A 20,728-nucleotide genomic window follows, 5' to 3' on the forward strand; every position below is an offset into this window, starting at 1 on the left:
GGTGGCTGTTCATTTTTGACATTGCCAAAAATTGTCTGCACAGACGCCACCTCTTTGTGATCTCCACTTAATGTCTCTTTTTGTCTACAGAGAAATCTAATTGAAATTCAATCATCTTTAAAATCTATTATCATAAACAAATTTGGATGTTATGATATATATTAATAATAACAAAACAAAAAATGCAAATACTTTCTTTCAGAATATGAGACGTTACATGATGGAGTGGATGGGAGAGCAGAGGAGTCTGCTGTGGTTTGTGAACCCATGAACAGGCTTTTCAACTTTAGTATGACAAGCCACATATGAAACAGGTTAGTAAAAGGATGTGTTGTACAAAATGGGCTTGAACATTGTTCATGAAGATGACAATAACTTTACATAACATGTTCTTTAATGCATCATATCACCATTCTATAACCATCCAAAAACAAAAGGAAGTATGTGTTCTGCATTCATTCATATGGTATAGCTGTAAAATTCACAATAGAAACCTTACAGGCAACACCAACACTTAACATTGACAAAAGAAATGAAATCCACAGGTGAGTTTTTCAAACAATGGGTTCTGATGTTTTATTCTGTAAATAATGTACAGTATCATGTTACTTTACACAAAAGAGAATATTTAACAAAAAAAACCTTCAATAAAAGTACAGAGTAAAACATTGGCACTGTCTTAGTAAAAAGGACATTTATTGAAAAAAAAGAAAAAGGGGGGATTGTTGAATTTCAAAAGAAGGAGCAGAAGGAAGTTCACATAAAAGAGACAGAAGAAAGAATCGCTTCCTGTTTTTCAAGTAATGATGTACGTGTGTTCAGGGGAAGATAGGGGCAGGCGATACGGGGTCAGAGGGCATTAAGGGTCATTAAGGGTTAGAGTGTAGAGGTCAAGTGCTTCATGCATTAACACCTATGTATGAACAATTGGTCAGGCACAGATTACGGTGTTGATATGTAATGCTACCAAGAGCGAAATTGGAATCTCAAGTACCAGCATTTGGTTGGCACAGAACTGCACATCTGAATAAATGTTGTGTTTACAGCAGTAAGCCCACACTAAACTGTATCATTTGCTACATTGGCGAAGGTGTTTATCTGTTGTTCTCATCTGCTTTTTTTTTCTGCCTCCTCGATTGCGCAATGTTGCACTGTTATGATACTCAACATGATCTAGTAAAAAAAAACATCTACAGGATAGTGTGGGCTTAGTGTTTGTGATGCAATATACAATCTTATCAGAATATTGATCTGAGCTGCTATAATCTTTGACAAAAAGAGGCAAAGAAAACAATAAATGCATACACTACATTCTCTATATATATGTATATGGGTCATTTCAGTCTTTCTTAGGAAGATTTTTCGGGGGTTTCCTTGTGTTGAATCCCTGTAATAATGCACATAGTACCGTAGCTTGAGAACTGACCAAAGATCTGCAGCCTTCAAATCACACATGCCACTTGTCACTCTGTCACCAAACAGTATCAACACAACCACTCAAATGTCAAAGCACTCAAATCATTTAACACTGAAATGAAAATAGAAAATAGAGTTCTTATACTACCCACTAAGCAAGTGCTTGATGCTATGGTAAATATTAAGAATATGGTTTTCTTTTTATGTAAATAATTGAAATTTCTACGTTTAATTCACAAACAGCACCAAACACAATGGGTTAATCCAGCAGATACGCACTGCGTGCGCGGCCTACTGAATTTGATGGCAACCCAGTTGATCAAAAACGTTGACCCTCTACTGACATGAGTACCCCAGTAGGCTCCGCCTACACTTGAGATCATAATCTTAAATCATTTGCATGTGTACGTCCATGTTCATACGTGTCTAGATCTAGGTCTCCGTGTCTGAGTCTTGTTTGTGTGAGTAAGCACATGTATAAACACCTTGTATTCCGGCAGAGCAAAATAGGGTCTTGTCTCAATTCTCTCTGAAACTCTTTCTGAAAAAATCTACATCAATTTGTATTGCACATTGTTTTGTTTTTTAGAAAATAATATGCATTTTATATTGCAATAGACTAAAATTGGTTAATTTCTTTAAACTATTAACATTTAAATAGGTCTATATATATATATATATATATATATAGGGGTATATATATGGCTTGTAGAGTATAAATATTTCATTATGGATTTTTTTCATTATATTAATATCCAAAAAATAGTTTATTTCACATTTTTCACTGTGAAATCCCTTTGAATAAGGATAAAACATTGGAGGAGTATATGCAGAAATGGGGGGGGGGGGGGGGGGGCTGCTTGATGCGAGTGACACATAGAGAGATAGAAAGCGAGGATAAAAACCACTGATACCTGCAAGATGGCCCATCACAGATGACCAATGAACATGGTTGCCAGCCCTAAAAACCCTGCTTGGAGTGCTGCTGCTACAATACTCCTCGCAGTCTCTGAGAAACGCACAGCGCTGTAGCTGGAAGAAGACTGCTGTTGCGGTGTTTTGTTTTTTTTCTCTCATAATAATAAGGAACTGTCGTAAACACTCCAGGATTAGTTTGAGGAGAGCAGAAAAAAGCTTTTAGACTTGGAGTTTAGGGAGCTGCTGTCATTTTCTCTCTCTCTTTCTCTCTCTCTCTCTTAAGACAACCTTTATTCAGGGATAGAGGTGTTGTGAGCAGCAAGGAGAGACTGGGCTTTGGAGACACCTCAAAAAAAAAGAAGTGGTAAATCCATGGCGCTTCAGCTCTTTGTGCCAGAATATATAGCTGTCGTCTGGCTGACGTCTTGTGCCTCCAGACGTTAATGTCCCTCCTCAGTCAAATCCAAGCAAAAAAGCACTCTTAAGAATGCTTCTAAGGTTGTTGATTCGTTACACAAAACTGTACTGGTTTAAGTTCCATCAGAGAAGCATGAGCAACAACAACACCACAAAAGAAGGACTGCTTTCTGTCTGTCTGTCTGTGTGTATTTATATCCATGGACATGTTCCTACGGTATCATTATTGCGATTCTCCAGAGGCCACTGCAGCTTATTAGCTGACTGATTTGGGTTGTAGCAAACACAACTCAGAGGAGGATGGTGCCCATGCCATTGGATTGTTCTAATGGAATGTATGTCCTGCCCATCTCCTCGGGGATGCCCTCTCAGGTCCCCACAGAGAGACCGCCATCCAGAGTTTTTTTTTTTCTCCCTTCAAGGATAGCTTTGCACATAATCACACTCCAGTATAAATCCTGAAATATATTTATATATATATTCATATATCTATATGATATATAATCTATATATCTATATACTGTATGTAGTTTTGCTTTTCAGCCACTATTGTGCTTTTAGTCTATGGAGGGATAAAGCAAAGTCACACAGGCTCTTAAGAGAGGTGACTGAAGTCATTTTGTTTTACGGAGGGGGGGGGGCCTTCTCAGATTGTGCAATGCGGAAGGCCATTCAGGGAAGCAACCGACCCAAAGTGCGTTCGCTGGCTTGGCAGGCCAACGTGATCTCCGTGGATAGGCAGGTAGCACCAAAGGACAATACGATACGTGTATCTTTTGGAGCATCATGTGCAAAGGTGTCCTTGGGGATATGGGAGGGGGGGTGGCTCATGATTGGATGGGTTGCCCTTTGGGGACCAGCAGGTCTCCCGAGTCTTCATTCCATTTCTTCATTCCTGGAAATGGATTAGAATGGCTGTATTCGCTGACATGAAACCAGGGCTTCTGGTGCAGATATTTTACTGTATTTTCCTATCTTCCGCTGTATGGTGGAAGTCATTTTAAAAGGCTACATTCTTTTTTTTGTCTTTCAAACCCTATCATTTGGTGTTAATAATTTCAGTTGTCAACACTGAAACCCAGATTTAATGGCAGCAATGACACTGTGATCACTCAAATGCTCTCAAGTGAAGGTGAGATTTTGGAAGGTGAGAGCAGAATCACACATTATGTCTACTTCTGTACATGGCAATAGAACCACTACAGGCATGGCCTCCCTAGCAACAAACATATCATTACATCCGACCACAGACACCCACCCACCAGCCACACCTAAATCATTCTCCATTCCACTCTAAGTGTGAAGACTGCAAGTGTGCGAGTATGAACCTATGTCATTAAAGTCCTTGCTCTCAGCAATTCCACATCCCCCATAATGCATCCTAATTGAACATCCTCAATACACATTATTAGTGTCCTTGCATAAATCAATAAGTACAGTTAGCCTCTTCTCCAGTTCCCCTGGTGGATGTATGGGTACCCCAAAACTAAAGCATGTACTCTACCCTAGCCAGTGACAACACACCATAACATCTGTATTGTTAGCTGTAGATTACACAAAAAAGCAATGAGTCCTCCAATGCACCTCCCCTTTCACCTCCTTCCTCCCTCTCATGTGCGCCTCCGTGACCCCCCTGTATTATTTACCTGTTTATAATTCCTTTAATCTGGCAGTCTTTCTCCGTCTGCTGTGCCCTGAGCCGCCGCTCGCTGTCGTCCAGGCGACTCTGGTACTGCAGCAGGATCTTATTGGTCTGCTGCTCCTGCGTGAGGAGGCGCCGCTCGTACTCCTCCAGCTTGCGGTGGGACATCATCAGACGGTCCTTCAGGGAGTGGATCTCCTCCTCGTACTCCTTCACCTGGAGAGAGAGAGAGAGAGAGAGAGAGAGAGAGAGAGAGAGAGAGAGAGAGTACGGACCAGAGATGGGCCAAAAGAGAGATAAGAGTGGGATAGAGAGAGAAAGAGAGATAAGAGTGGGATAGAGAGATAGAGAGAAAGAGCGAGATGGAATAAAGGGGCGATAGGGAAGGAGAGACAGAGAGAGAGAACAGAAGGGAAAAGAACAAAGAAAAAAAATGTGAAAAATGCAGAAGGGCAAGATACAAAATATATCTATTTATCCATCTCCTCCTCCCTCTCTCCCTCTTTCTCTCTATCTCCCTCTCTCTCTCTCTCCCTCTCTCACACACACACATAAGCATGTACATACAAACTATGCTGAATCATCTCATTCTGTCCCACAGGGACTGCTGGCAAATAGTCTGATGTTTTTTCCTTCATTCAGGCTTTCAACGGTGAGGCAGCCACTAGGGCTAGGCTAACATGACGAAATACCGGTCAATTCCAGGAAAAGGTCTCTGCCTACAACACAATGGCCATTTTGAGTCTGTTTAGGACAGACTTGTGTTCTGTTGCTCATTCACTCATCACTGTCTCTCATGACATACAGCCATAAATGTGACTCTTGACCTGTCATTTAACGGGTGTTTGACAAAATCAGGGAATAATGCTATGGTTGCGTAAGGGCTGACGGTTACACACTAAAGTAACATTCTTTTTTTTACTGTTGTCTCTGAAAGTCTGTTAACTTTCGATGACTCAGTGTTGTTCAAGTTCAAGTTCAAATCCGGCAGCGCTCAGCAGAGGGGTCTCAATTATTCATAAATGAGCTACCTGCACCATCTGTTTGCCAGCTGACAGACATGACTTGCATTTCATTGACACCTGCATCTTGCATTTTAAGGCGGCAAGCCGTGAGTCAGACCATTTGGTGTCTCTTGTCACCTTGCAGAACTGTCAGCGCTAAGAGACGACAGAGAGAGAGATGATGTAACGCCTCTCACACACATGTCCATTTTGGCCTCCTCTCTTGCCGTACTCTTATGAATCCTTGACACCGAATGCTGTGACACGCTGAATATTCTTCTCAACTGAAAAATGTATCTACTCATGCCAAGTGATGTATTGACAAGATATCAGACTTGTAGCCCTCATTCACCCAGTTTCAGGTTGACATGCACTGATAACTTTCTGTCAATCTTGTTGCATAACCTGAATATTTTCACACAGGATGGTAACAACCACCTGATAGAGGACAAGAGACAAGATGGTGTCTGATGAAAACAATAACAACAACACACAACAATTGATTTAACTAGGTAACTAGTGAGAGATAGGTAACTAGTGTGAGACAGGGATACGTAACTCTTATATGCAAAATAACCTTATTACTGGCCAACAGATGATGCACCCAAGCGCACATGTTTGCCAACAGATTCTGTAAACATGCTGGCCTGCTTAACAACAGCAGGAATGTTTGACCTGACATAAGAGACATTCTAGATCAACTTCCGAGAGTGGACACAAGGCAGTTATCCGTGACAGGTGAGAGACGCACCCTATCAAGCCGAGACTCGTCCATACTCTTAGAGTACTCCTTCAGCTTAAAGTCCTCTCGGTCGATACGCGAGCTCTCGATGTCAGCCGACAGGTGGGGCATGTTGGACACCCACGCAACCGTCCGCTCCGAGGCCGGGGTGTGAGGGTTGAGGGTGGAGGGGGACTGAGAACCCTGGGGAGGAGAAAAGAAAAGATAAACAGAAAGGGTCATACACCAGATTATGCAGTTACATTTACTTTTACATTTAGTCATTTAGCAGGCGCTTTTGTCCAAAGCGACGTACAAGGGAGAGAACAGTCAAGCTAAGAGCAATAAGAACCTGGTGTAACAATAAATACTACTTTACATAAGAAATAGAAAAACATAGAAAGAAAAAGAAGTGCAGGAATGTAACTGCTGAAGTGCAAGCTAAGCACTAGCACTAGCAGTGCAGCAAAACTAATGAGAATGGCAACGAGAATATACATGATCGGTTAGTTGGTGTTTGTTGACAAGTACAAAGATGGCAACGTGAAGCAGCTATAATGTGTATTTTGCCTGATAAATGAACACTCGAGCACAGGAACGGCTAAGCGTACTTAATTTGTCAAAGCAGGAGGCACCTCCATGTTCAATGGCATGAAGTGGTTTTGTCAAACCGGTGCAAAATGGGAATGTGTACATCTGTTGTTATTTTTGTTTCATTTAGCATTTCCATTTCTGACATTGCGTACAATGTGACAGATAAACCACAGGGAGATTGTAACGTTAGTGAATGGGGAGCTGGAAAGCTAACCCAGACTGGAGCTGCTTGGGTGGTAGCGTAGCAGCAGCAATGTGTATTTGACAAAGCAGGATGTTGCTCTGTGTTCAGTGATAAAATGGTACTTTTTGACCACTTCCATTGCCTTTTGCAGTAAACAATGTGACACAATAAACATAGAGATGCTAACAGTAGGGGATGGGGAACTGGAATGCTAAAAAAACAGCTGATTGCGTCCCACCAGGCGGTAGTTAGCGCAGCACACCTGTTTGCTGATGGTGGGCTTGAGCAGGTGCTGTTGCTGGGGCTGGGGCTGGGGCTGGGGCTGGGGCTGCTGCTGCTGCTTGGAGGACTGCTGTGTGGACTGCGGGGTGCCCGCCTGTGACCCCTGCGACCCCTGGCTCTCGCGCGCGGAGCTCTGCTGATGGGGCAGCCCAGGCGGCGTGTTGTCCTTGACGGAGAGCTGCTGCCGAGGCGGCGCCTGCTGCCCGCGGCCTCCGTAGCCCGCGGACTCGGGCGACTGCAGGAGGTTGCCGCTCTGCGGGCGCTGCTTGGGCGGGGTGGAGGCGGCGGCCGAGCTGACGGACAGCTGGTGCGACGTCTGGGATTTCATTCGCTGCGCCGGCTGCGGCCCCGGGGCCGGGGCCATGGAGCTCTGACGGACGGGCTGGACGGTGGTTGGGGGCGAGGCCAAGGAGGAGTGGGAGGTGCCAGTCTGGGACGCCATGCCCATCATTTCCTGCTGCTGGAGGTTTTCCTGATTGTCGGGGGGAAAAAAAGAGCGCAAGAGGGAAAAAAAAACCTCTTTACACGCACATCTCATAATTCATGTTGACAGCAACCTGTAAAATGTTTACTTTTTTGCTAATCCCATTAATTTATGATAAAATGTTGACAGAGATGATTAACTGAGAGGGGTGTGTATGCTAATAAGTGTAAGCAAAGGCATGTAAACATTTTGCTTTCGGCAGACAGCTCTCAGTACTACTCAACAGTGCTGAGTAGTATTCCACAGAAACATCATCATCAACATCATACTCACGTAATGAATAATTTAACACTTACATACAAGTCCCTTATTCTGAATTACAGTCATCTTACAGTCAGCTTAGCCGACCATTACTCCGTTTTAAGATGAATCATTATTGATGCTTTCACAAGCAGTGTTGCACCACGGGAGGCAACCACAATAATATGCTATTCAGTCATCCACCGATCATGTGACCACAGTGTGGTGTGTGTGGCAGCTACCCAGGTGTCCTGCTGTGAGTGTCGGTAGGTAGGAGACTTGTGATGCGTGTAGATAATAGTTGGAAGTGTAGAAAATAATGTGTAGATGTGCTTTCCACTTTGAGGCTTGTTAAAGGATCTTCTGAAGGTAAGTATGGAAGATTTAAGTATGTATGTAAGGATGTAAGTATGTGCATTGCGTGTCTGTATAGGCATATGTGTGTATATGTGTGGGTGTCTGTGCATTGCGTGTGTGTATATGTGTGGGTGTCTGTGCATTGCGTGTGTGTATATGTGTATATGTGTGGGTGTCTGTGCATTGCATGTTTGTATATGTGTGGGTGTCTGTGCATTACGTGTCTGTATATGCATATGTGTGGGTGTCTGTGCAGGGGGTCTTGATAGAGCTTCTGTGCTGAGGGGGTCCTTAAGTAAGAACTTATGTGGGTGGAACTGGAACTGTTGTGGAAGCAGGTAGGGCTAGCTAGCAGCAAGGCTTCTGCAGACTGTACTGGGAGTTAATGGTGTGTGGATGAGACTTCTGCATCACTGTACTGGGAGTTAATGGTGTGTGGATGAGGCTTCTGCATCACTGTACTGGGAGTTAATGGTGTGTTGATGAGGCTTCTGCATCACTGTACTGGGAGTTAATGGTGTGGGGAGAGGCTTCTGCATCACTGTACTGGGAGTTAATGGTGTGTGGATGAGGCTTCTGCATCACTGTACTGGGAGTTAATGGTGTGTGGTGACACCCTGGCGTACCTGCATTTGCATGGAGAGCTGCCGGCGGTTGTAGTCGGCCTGGCTGTGGCGCGTGTAGTCATCGCTGTAGCTGTGCGAGTGTATGATGCTGGGCTGGCCCAGGTGAGCGGACGTGCGCAGCGTGGACAGGTCCTCGCTGCGCGAGAAGCCGCTGCGGCCGAACTGCGGCGTGTAGGCCGGGTGCATGCCGTCCGGCTCGGGGGCGAGCAGCAGCGGGGGTGGCGGCTGGGCCCGGCCACCGTGCTGGTGCTGCTGCTGGTGGTGCGGGTGGTGCTGAGGGTGCTGAGGGCCGTCGGCGGCCAGGTGGAACAGCGGGTTCTGGAAGGAGAGGGGGTAGCGCATGGCGGCCGCCTGCTGCTGCTGCTGCTGGGACAGCGAGTCGGTGGTGGCGCCCATCTGGCTCAGCTGAGTCACGCGCAGCCCGCCGGAGATGCTGGAGCCCCCCGAGCCGGCCGACAGGCGTCCCCCGGCACGGAGCTGCTGGCCCAGGCCACCTCCGCCCAGGCCACCGCTCCCGCCTCCGCTGCCGCCGCCGCCGAGGCCACTGAAGCAGCCGAGGCCAGAGAGCGAGGCCTGGGAGGAGGAGTTGAGAATATCCCCCACAGACTGTAGATTAGACACGCTGTTCATTTGCGAGTCCTGGAGGTCCATCATAGAAACGCTTTTATTAACACTCTGAACCTGGAGGGGGAGAGGCTGCAGTTATGTACACTGTTTTTTTTTAAGTTGTTGTCGCTTTTTGTTTTCCGAAACAATGGTGGGCTGGTGTGGTTAAAATAGTAATGGAGGCTATGGAGCATGAAATGTGTTATCCAGGATCCAGCATCCCAACAGGGGTGAAAGTATGGAGAAGCAGAATGCCTGGAAACAGGCGCTATATGAAACCATGACACTGAGAAAAACTGACTCTGTGTTTTTGGATGGACGAGGTGTGGTCAGGCTGCCTAATAATGCCCTTCACTTTCTGCTTTTTCGATTTGAATGGTTAATCTATGTGAGCTTGCATGTTCAGCATTTGAGGAAATTGAATAATACGCGTGCCAAATTATTTCAGAACACCAAATTCCATCATGCCTTACATTTTTGGAGAACTCATTTTAAGATGAATGTGTTCCCAACAAGGTCAACAAATCACTCGGTCCTGCGTCTAACATCTAAATATGAGACGTCATCATGTTGTTTTGAATGTAGGGCACCCCAAGGTCGATATGCTGTTTGCCATGCAGTATTAACCATGCCGCAATGCAAACATCATACAATCCACTTGACTGTTTGTGTTTATTGCTGTCTTCCAAAACAGCGCCTACGGCATCCCCGCTGTCCTCCGCTGCAGCCAGAGCCTCTATTGTGTGATGGGAACTGAGAGGAGACAGGGGCAAAAGCCAACCCTGGTGCTGCTGCCGCTAGGCACAAAGCTAACAATCAATCAATCTTCCTTCAGGACCAACTGGAACCCATTTCCCCCTTCAGCAACACACATTCACTTAAGAGCAAGCAACGAGACGTGAGGAGTTAAATATCACCTCGTTACAACGTTTTTTTTAGCCATTAAGAGTTAACAGAAGAAGCTCGGGAGCATGCGTGCGAGGAGGTAGCGCAGGGCGGGCTTACCTTGGCGTCCGGCTCGGTGATGTCGGAGCTGCTCGTGCAGTAAGCGGGACTGGACCGGGCCAAAGGGGGACGGGTCACGTAGAAGACGTCTTTCGATGAGGCTCGATGAGGGTGGTCCCGATCCATGAACGCCCCCATTCCAGCCCTTGATGGAACGCCCACACCTCCACTGGATATGGCGGTGGTCGGGGAAGGCAAGCGGGTGATATCTATGGAACTGCAAGTTTTACATCAATATATTAGTGCTCTACATAGCAGAGCAATTCGAATCACAGTTCATTGGAAAACACTTTCCCCGCATAAGAGTTATGTTATATCATGATAAGCACTGATCAAATCACTAATATAATAATACAAATAAAAACATTCAATAATCACATCAAAAAGACCAAATTCTTGACAAACTGGGCTGAATTTAAGGAGGATGGCCACTGATATTTCATGATACCTATGAAACTTAAATGATTAAAAATTAGGGCCGTCAATCGATTTAAAAAAATTAACTAATTAATCGCACATTTTGAAATTAATTAATCGCGATTAAAAGTTTTTTTCTTCTTAAGACTAAATCTTATAAATTAACGAGTAATCACTTCATACAGCGTGTATTTTAGACACTGTTGTTTAATTGTATTATTTTTTTTAAACACAATGGTGCCCCTCGACGGTAAATCGTAAGAATTTCCCCTGAAGCAATTTGAATCACCTCAATCAGCCCACTGTCCTCAACTATGTTGATGGGCCGACAGTCACCGGCAACCCAAATGGCAACCTTTTCACGGACTGGTCTAGTTATTTTCCTATAGAAGTCATGGAGTATGGGTTGGCGATCATCTAACCTGGCACTGCTTTCTGTCGGGTGCTTTGCATTAAGGTGATAACTTCAAGACGAGCTGCTTCTGTGATAGCTAAATTCAGCTTGACAAATGCTACATACAACTTTAGTTTTATCGATTGTTCCGTCATTTTGGCTCTTAAACAGAGACTTTCCGCCCAACAATCCCTCAGCTCTCTCCATCTTCAACTACCGCAGTGGTTCTCAAACTTTTTCTGTCATTCCCCACTTTGAACAAGGGGGGCTATTCAAGCCCCACATGTCCCTCATCGCTCCCATAAAATGGTAGGCCAAGCCCCTTACAGGTTCAAGTCTGGCCTGATGTAATTTCCCAATCCTCTCCCCACCTCTTCTCCGCCTCGCTTCCTGTCATAACTTCATGTCCTATCCAAATAAAGGCATTAAAAAAAAAAAATTCCTTTTTTTTTTTTAAAGTTGCGTTAATTGCGTTAAAATATTTTATCGAGTTAATCGCGGCCGCATTAATCGCATAGATTAACGCGTTAACGCTGACAGCCCTATTAAAAATATAACTGATATATGGAACATTTCAAGTATTTCCACAAGCACCCTGCCATTATGACATTATTCACTTTCCTTGCCAACGAAACATGAGTGAAACGGAACCATGCCACCACAAGGGCACTCACACCACCCTCTTCCTCCCTCGTGACAAAAATAGCCCCCACCTGTTAAGGTCCCTCATCATAAGGTTCTGGAAGTCCGAGGAGACGCCCCGGTTGAAGCTGGGCCTGGAGCGGAGGCGCTCCTGCTGCCGCTCCTGCTGCCGGTCCATCTGGTGGCTGGGCTGCCTCTGGAGGTGCGGGTTGCGCAGGGCCATGCTGATGTCGTTAAGCAGCCGGGGTAATGGGCCGAGTTTGATGATGGCGTCCTGAGGAGGAGCACATGAAAATAAAACAAAAAAAATACAAATAAATAAATAAATAAATAAATAAAACATGCAGTTAGAGCCGGAGAGTGGAGAACACAGAGCAGAGGAGCAGAGGATAGACTTTGATTGTTTTGGCTTAGTTTACTGGCTGCCATCACTATCACTATCATCATCATCATTAACTTCAGCAGCGGGAACATCCTCATAACCATCACCTCATCACTCTCAACATCATCATCACTCTCCTCAACACCATTCATCATCATCATCATCATCACCACCACCATCATCATCCTCATCATCATCATCACCACCATCATCATCATCCCTCTCCTCAACATCATTCATCATCATCATCATCATCATCATCACCACCATCATCATCACCACCACCATCATCATCATCATCATCACCACCATCATCATCATCATCATCATCATCCTCGTCATCATCATCATCACATGTGTCAGGCTCACTGAGGTGTGCTGGTCCTGATCTGCCTGTGTGTTCTGCAGATTGACTTGTGAATTCAGCACCTTGCTGAGCTGGGCCATGACCTCCCAGAGCAGGCTGTGCAGGATGGAGAGCTCGCGGCCCAGGTCGATGTAGCCCTCGAAGGCCACGGCGTTGGTCACGCTGTCCAGGTTGGAGATCTCGTACAGGAACTGCTGCATGGAGCCCCACTCCATCTCCAGGAACTCGTTCATGTAGCCCATGTACTCCTCCTTAGTCCCAAACCTGTGGGGGGGGGGGGGGTAGAGAGGTAAAGAGAGAGAGAGAGAGGGAAGAGAGTGCAACACAGAAGGAGAGTTGGGGGGGGACAAGAGAAAGACAAGAGGATAATGGCAGACGAGAGAATAAGAGAGGTAGAGAGAGAGAGAGAACAAGAGAGTGAGAGTGACAGAAAGAAATTAGCAAGAAGGCACAAAACACCACACATAGGGAAAGTGAAAGACAGAAAACAGACAATGAAAAACAAGAGGGAGTGGGGGAGATAAGAACAAAACAATGGTGTTGTTTTGGGCAACAACGCAGGAACACAAATCATAATTACTGCGGCTTAGCATAGTGGCTAAAAGCAGCTAAGCAAGGTGGCTAACAGTGCAGCAGTGACTCACTTTGAGAAGTTGGCCAGGTTCTGCACCACTTTGGCGATGAGGGTGAGGGTGCGGGACGTCTGCTCGTCGGGGTACTCCTGTGTGAGGTTGAAGAGCGACGGCGACATGACGGCCGGACAGAGGAAGCGCAGGAACAGCGAGCCGCTGATGAGGCGGTCGGCGATGTCTTCGCGACCGCGCTCAAGGCAGCGGACCCTCCAGGAGGCGAAGACCTCCTTGAGCTCGCGAGGGAACACGCTGCCGGAGAGACAAACCACACAGGTGTCTCACAGGTGTCTCACGTGACTCAACACACACGTAGATGCAACGTATGGTACGCATGTCTTTTACTGAATGGAGGAGTTGTCACATACACTGGATATGTTGTCATATACCAACACTGCATGTGTGTCTGGTGTCAGGTTTTGGCAATATGGATAAATGTTAGTCTATACATGATCATGTCACATATCATCTGCAAACGTTGCATTATTACAGTTCTTTTTAACTGAGTTTTAATCAGGAATTAGTCTAAACTGAGCTTTGATCAGCATTTGGAAAGTTATACAAAGGTAGTTATACATAGGCTCACTATGTGGTACCCAAACCCTAGCCATTAGTCACTTTGTGTGTGCAAGAGGATGATTGGATAAGATGAAGGCTTGGCTAACCAATGGGAGTTGACGATCTTGCAGAGTGCCAGCTCGCAGCACATCCGCAGGTTGGCTTGGTGGTCAGCTAGGACAGAGGGAGGGGTTCTCATGGGGTCCACCTCACAGTTCTCCTCAGACTCATACAAGGCTCGGATGAAGTCACCTGCAGACAGATGAGGGTATATCATTCCACTGAGAACACACACACACACACCTAAATAGAGGTAAGAGTTAATAACTTAACTGAGTGTGTCCCCCCCCCCACACACACACACACATAGACACTAACACACAGGCACACAAACACACACACCTAAATAGAGGTAGGGGTTAATAACTTAACTGAGTGTGTTCACCCCCCCCCCCCCCCACACACACACACATACATACACAATATCCATATATAATATAATGTGTATGAGACCTATCACCTAAAGCATCCTTGAGGTACTTATGTCCAATCAGTTTGAGGTACTCTTCTATAGCTTTGGTGGCCAGGGTGTTCTCTCTGAAGATGAGGTGCTCTCTGTCAATGAAGCGGTCCACCTCACACATGGCCATATCTGAAAGAAAGTCCTTGTGGAGACAAGAACACAAGACGCAATATTATAACATAAGAATGGACATAGCCGTATGTTGCTAGCAGTATGCTAATGATGTATCACAGCACAACGCAGATGCTCAAATCCTAAATAAAAGCCATCTGTTTTTTTTTTTTTGTTGTTTTATTTGTATGTATGATAGAGGACTAATCTCTGGTTTTAATATACACACATATGTGAGGGCCAAGAACACCTGCTGGGAGCTTCAAGACAACTAGCATATTAACTCCTGAAACACACACACACACACATTCACTCACTCACAGACACACACACACTCACACATGATCTCTACAGTAACACTACAGACTGCCAGCTGAGTGTACACTACAGCTTCATAGTGTGTGACCCCTGGGTCACCCCCTGCTCCGTGGCGTCCTACCTTGGCCTTGCCTGTGCTCTGGAGGATGTGCACCAGGGCGCAGGCCACCTCCTCTTTGCTCTTGACGCTCAGCAGGGGCTCCAGCACGGCACACAGCGTGCGGTAGTTGTTGGTGACGTACTCGGCGAACTCCTTGTACAGCTCCATGGGCAGGATGCTCATGGTCTGGTAGCGCGACTTGAGGCGCAGGGAGGCGTTGATGATCTTGCCTCCCCCCACGCCGCCTCCTTTGGTCAGGACGCTGGGCTGGATGACGGGGTACCACTGCTCCACAAACTGCCGACCGGTGATGCTGGAGATGGGGATGCTGACCAGGCCTAAGTAGGTGCTCTTCTCCTGTCGAACGAGAAGAGAATGAGGACGAGTTTTTCTTTTTCCAATCTGTTTTCTTTGTCCAATCTTTTTCTGACTGTTTAGCAGAGTGAAGAATCTGACTTTGTGCTATCAAATGGAAAGCAACTAATTACTGGAAAAAATAACAATGCCAGGACGGATTAGGACACCAGTCTGTGTGCAAAACGAAAATGCCCTAATTACCCGAAATCATCTAAATAGAGAACAAAACAGCCCTCATCACGTGTGACTTTGCATATCTACTGAAAACAACTGTATGCCACTGTAGCAGACAAACGTGTCATCATCAAACTGAGACAAATAAGAATGAAGCGGGAGGAGGGGAGGGGCTCTTCCCTGACCTTGCGTCTCTTCTTGTCGGTCTCCTTGTACAGGTGGAGGCGGAGGTTGCGGACGGCGGGCAGGTTGTTGAACTCGAAGTGCTCGCCCCAGAAGACGGTGTCGGTGCGAGGCTTGCTGGTGGTGCGCGCGTACAGCATGTCGTCCAGGCACAGCTCGCAGTAGTAGCGCTTCTTGGGCGGCAGCTCGCGCGCCTCGATGATCCACAGCTTCAGCACGTTGTCCACCCGCCGGCTGTTGTCCTGCAGGACGACGAGAGGACAGAAGAGACATCTGTGGACACGTACGAGACGGCCACGCGGAGGGGCGAGGAGACAGAGAGGATGCTGGGTAGTGGTGAGAGCTGAGGCTCGGGCAAGCATGTGGGCAGAGCACGGGCACCACAAGCACATGTATAGACAGGGTGAGAGAATGAGTGGGGGGGAAGAGGATGTGGCTGGCAATAATCCTAAGAGGAAGTGATGCATTTTTTTTTTTAGTCTCTCCTTCTATCAAGGATGATTATGAAGTCGGGACTATATTTGAAATTCCCACAGGGAGAGCAGCGCGCTGGGCTGACTGCAGAGAGTGATGCTTTGAAGAGAATGGTGACTCATTGATACCATCCTAAATGCCACTAGATCTCTCTCTCTCTCTCTGCTCAACAAACTGGTTTACTGCCACCCTCTCCCTTTATGTTGAAGATAGAAAATGTAATATTATAATATATTCAGCATTTCAGTAAACATTCTTTCTTAAATAGTTGACTGGTCTCTGTGTGTGTGTGTGTGTGTGTGAGAGAGAGAGAGAGAGAGAGAGAGAGAGAGAGAGAGAGAGAGAGAGAGAGAGAGAGAGAGAGAGCTCTTCAGACTTCACATGTGAAGCACTATCAAAGCATTTATTGGCATTGTTCAGCCTTTTTCCTATTTCTTACTCCTGCTCAGCCTTGATATCTATGGTTTGATATCTATGGTTTCTAATGATAGTACTGTTTGTTACAAAAAATTGCCTATTTCCTGTGGCATGTCCTTGGTGCTTCAGGGCTCAATTTTAGACTCCTGCTGTCAGAGCATCTGGATTGGATGAGCAAACTGAGCCATCCAGGCAATCACAGTCATGTTTTAATGACGGATGCGCTCTCTCTCTCTCTCCCCCGCCCCCAAAAAATAACATTTCCATAAGATGGGCACCAAACAAGAAAGGTATTTTTGAGGCTGATGATAAAGTGCAAAATGACATCTGCCTCAAGTGCACTTGAATAAAAATGAAAAGACAAGAAGCATGCATGCAGAGATTAAAGACAGGCATATGTGAGAGACACCTTGATTACAACAGACATATGGGACGCATGGGAGGGGAAAGAGAGATGGAGAACAGCAGATATTTCTAAACGCTATTCTCCAATTCTGTTTTTTTTTTTTTTTTGCTTTTTGTTATACCTTGTTGGGTTTGACGGCTCTCTGAAGATTCTCGATCCATTTGTCTCTTTCTGCGGCTGAGCGACACGCAAAGCACTTTGTTCCTGAAGCTGTAGTCACCTGAGTTTATGGCAAGAAATAGAGGAGAGATGAAACATCAACAGCCACACCACTAAGCCAGTGGGAGATGTGTCGTGTCTAAGGGGTGCAAGCTCTAATATGACGATGCTGAAGTTACTGATGCCATTTTTCCTGGAAATAGGAAAGATACAAAATACGTGGAGAAAATCCGATTTGGGACATAAGCCTGGGTGCAGCTCGGCTCTTCATGAGGCTCCTAATCTGGCACCACCAAAAGAGACGAAAGCAAATTAAATCAACTCAAATATAGGCCTATAAGAAGTTGTGTGGGTGCCACAGCTCAAAACACACAGCATCTCCTCTCAAACCCTGAACACAGCACTGCAAGCTTCAGACTGCCAGATGGCGATAGCATTACTGCGTGGATTACAATGCCTCCCACACAGCTGTGCCACCATGATACGTTAAAGTCTTGCACAGTCACAGATGTAACCGACCATTTTAGGTGAGTCCTTGCTTTAATGCTCCTGATTGCCCCTCAAGTCCTTCATCAGCTGAGACAGGTGTGTTCAGCTGATGATGGACAGAGAGACCTAAACCACATGCAGTGGCACCCGTAGTGGTAGCGTTACACACCGCTTCTAGATGGAGATTAAATACTACAGGCTTTGAGAAGGGGCCTCACCTCGAAACAATACTCTTGGCCCAGGATGCTGGAGTGGACGGGCTTGATGACGGCATCCTCATCAAGGGTGAGGTCCAGGGCCTCCGCGGCACTGCTGGGCGACAGCAAGGACTCATGGGAATGGGACTCCTTGAAGCTCTGCATCAGGCGAGTCCTGCAATGAACATCCCCGAATGGGACAGATAAACAAGACAAGTATTCTAGTGAAAAGTGCAAGGCAGTAATATATTTTAATTGAGGCTAGTCTGGGAGTGATGTAGAACTCTGATACAAAGCAAATGAAATGGTGTGGAATTCATTTTATTTCAATGTGCTGAGTATATCAAGCTAAACTTGATTCTTATCTGAGAGAACATTTCTGGTTGCAAATCCTTCCCTTGTGAATAGTGGTAACAAGGTAATAGTCACAGAAGATTGTAATAACCAATTAACTGATTATGATATCATTTCAGAAGCCGGTGAAAACGAACTAACCTGTTCCATCACCAGTTTTACAGAAAATCTGGACTCAGAGCAAGCAATAAATACATATTTATTTATTCTGATCTCCCTTGAGAGTGTTTTCCCAACACTGCCTATTTGGATGTCTAGTGCACCAAGAAATGGCGAATTACAAACAAAAACATGGTTTTGCCTCTGGTGCTGGGTGCCCCTGCAATTATGTCACACACTGTAGCCACCTAGCACATATACCCTGATGCATGTACATACATATCTACACACTCAGACCCACAACACACACACACATACACTCACACACACATGTATGCATGCATACACACATACACACACACACACACACACAGACACACACACACACATTCATTCACACACACATTAAGACAGAGATAGACAGAGAGCAAGCAGGAGACAGAATGTTAGCGCGAGAGACAGACAAAAGTAAAGGAAAAGCCCAAAGTCCCTACTATTGTGTCCCTGATGAATCCAAGAGCCTGGCGATCTCCCTGGTCTCAGTGATTTGTATACATTCACCAGTAATGTGTGCATCGGAGCATTAAATACATACAGAGCAGCGGCAGAAGAAGGGAGAGGGACAGAGAAAGAGAGAGAAAGGGAGAGGGAGAGAGAGGGAGAGAGAGGAATAGAGAGAGGCATGGATGTAGAGAGGAAGGGTTATAAATAAACCCAAAGGAATGAGTCAGAATGTGAAAAATAAAAGCAAGAGTGGGGGAGGGAGAGAGAATGAGGGAGAATGGGATAGAGAGAGAGGGAGAGAGAGAGAGAGAGAAAGAGGAATAGGGAAAAAGAGAGAGAGAGAACAGGATGGTGATGGGAGGAGGAGGATGACCGAGAACGCGCGCGCGAGAGAGAGAGTGAGAGAGAGTGAGAGAGAGAGAGAGAGAGAGAGAGAGAGAGAGAGAAAGAGAGAGATAGGGAGAGATAAAAAAGGTGGGGAGACAAGGAGAGACCTCTCAGAGGAAATCATGTTGTTATGTAAACTGTGGGGCCTAATAAGGCGAATTACAAGGGACAAAAGTGTGTGTGTGTGTGTGTGTGTGTGTGTGTGTGAAGAGGGAAGCAAGCACTGTACAAAGGAAATATTGGAGGTGATTGAAAAAAAGGAGGAAAAAAAAGTTTGTGTGTCTGTGTATGTGTGTCTGTGTGTGTGCAGGTGTGTTACAGTAAAACAGGCAACAAGAGAAGAGAAGAGAAGTGAAGTGAAGTGAAGTGAAGTGAAGAGAAGAGAAGAGAAGAGAAGTGAAGTGAAGAGAAGAGAAGAGAAGAGAAGAGAAGAGAAGAGAAGAGAGATGAAACTGACCGCAGACGGATTGCACATCACCACTGACACACGCAGCTAATGCGTCACACTAAACCACAGGTTAGTACACCTGACAGGACGTCACGCTCGTCACACTAAACCACAGGTTAGTACACCTGACAGGACGTCACGGTCCACTCCACCATTTCCCGCACAATATGAACTTCATCAACCGCATCATTAGCTATTTCCAGCCCCGTTGATGCACCTGAAATAGCACTACTGATTAGTCATATACTGATGGGTTCTCTGTGTGACTATCAATGCATACTGTGGTTGGATATTATGCACTAGCCAAAAGCAGGTAACTTTGAAGGAAAAACTCTAGGAAAAGAAAGAGAACAAAACTAATTTCCTCACATGAAAGGAAAGAAAAGAAAGGGATACAGACGCTGTGTTGACAATGAAAAACTGCGATTGTTTGGATCAACAGAAAGCAGGCCTAACTCAGGCGACTTCCTGAGTTAGATAATATCTTTAAAAGTGAGGGCTTTGAAAAGGAAATCAGCAATGTGGCTTTGAAGCCCATCATATGAAGACTGTGGCCTCAGCGAAAGCACATGAACTTCAAAAACCTGCCTCTCTCTCGCGCTATGGCCGGTGAATGAATAAACAATGAAAAGGGATGAGCCGGACACGGACAGGGTAACTTTTCAAGGTAGTGTGTACATTCACTATTCTAATCAAGGTAGTGTCTACATTCACCATTCACCATCGCGGCCATGCAGAACAAGCACATGGAGAACGATAGGGCTAATATATTCACACCTATTCTGTGAACTTACTGGAAACAACCAGAATTAGCATACATAGTATGCATAGTATACATAGTGTGTTTTTGTCATACAGCAGGTATATTCTAGGTCTATTCTAAACCTTACATCAGGACAGAAAGTGACCAGCAGAATGCCTGACCTAAGCGTACTACACTTTGACAGGAGCATGCAGAGCCCCCATGAAAGCATCATTGCCTCGGGGGGCTGAGATTGAATAGTTCCAGGTGACTGGTGATCTCATAAGACAGGCCAGCCAACGCGTCTCCCTCTCATGTTGACAGTCAGAGAGAGCATCCACTGAGCTTTAGAGACGGCCCGCCCACACATACACAAACAAACACGGACACACTCACACTCA

At 45.7% G+C, this 20,728-nt stretch overlaps 1 protein-coding gene across 1 annotated transcript in view; it reads right to left on the reverse strand.

Annotated features, from left to right (window-relative positions):
* The window catches only part of syngap1b (synaptic Ras GTPase activating protein 1b), a 94,390-nt gene that overhangs the window by 13,182 nt on the left and 60,480 nt on the right, over positions 1-20,728 (reverse strand). Inside the window, exons 7-20 of the mRNA XM_042709042.1 lie at positions 17,815-17,968; positions 17,070-17,168; positions 15,654-15,893; positions 14,959-15,294; positions 14,406-14,550; positions 13,993-14,137; positions 13,343-13,579; positions 12,746-12,962; positions 12,021-12,223; positions 10,497-10,713; positions 8,886-9,524; positions 7,159-7,650; positions 6,149-6,322; positions 4,398-4,609 (exon numbers count right to left, since the gene is read on the reverse strand). Coding sequence (XP_042564976.1) covers positions 4,398-4,609; positions 6,149-6,322; positions 7,159-7,650; positions 8,886-9,524; positions 10,497-10,713; positions 12,021-12,223; positions 12,746-12,962; positions 13,343-13,579; positions 13,993-14,137; positions 14,406-14,550; positions 14,959-15,294; positions 15,654-15,893; positions 17,070-17,168; positions 17,815-17,968 — 3,510 coding nt within the window. The remainder of the gene's footprint in view (positions 1-4,397; positions 4,610-6,148; positions 6,323-7,158; positions 7,651-8,885; positions 9,525-10,496; positions 10,714-12,020; positions 12,224-12,745; positions 12,963-13,342; positions 13,580-13,992; positions 14,138-14,405; positions 14,551-14,958; positions 15,295-15,653; positions 15,894-17,069; positions 17,169-17,814; positions 17,969-20,728) is intronic.

Source organism: Clupea harengus, chromosome 11, assembly GCF_900700415.2.
Source record: "Clupea harengus chromosome 11, Ch_v2.0.2, whole genome shotgun sequence".
Lineage (NCBI taxonomy): Eukaryota > Metazoa > Chordata > Actinopteri > Clupeiformes > Clupeidae > Clupea > Clupea harengus.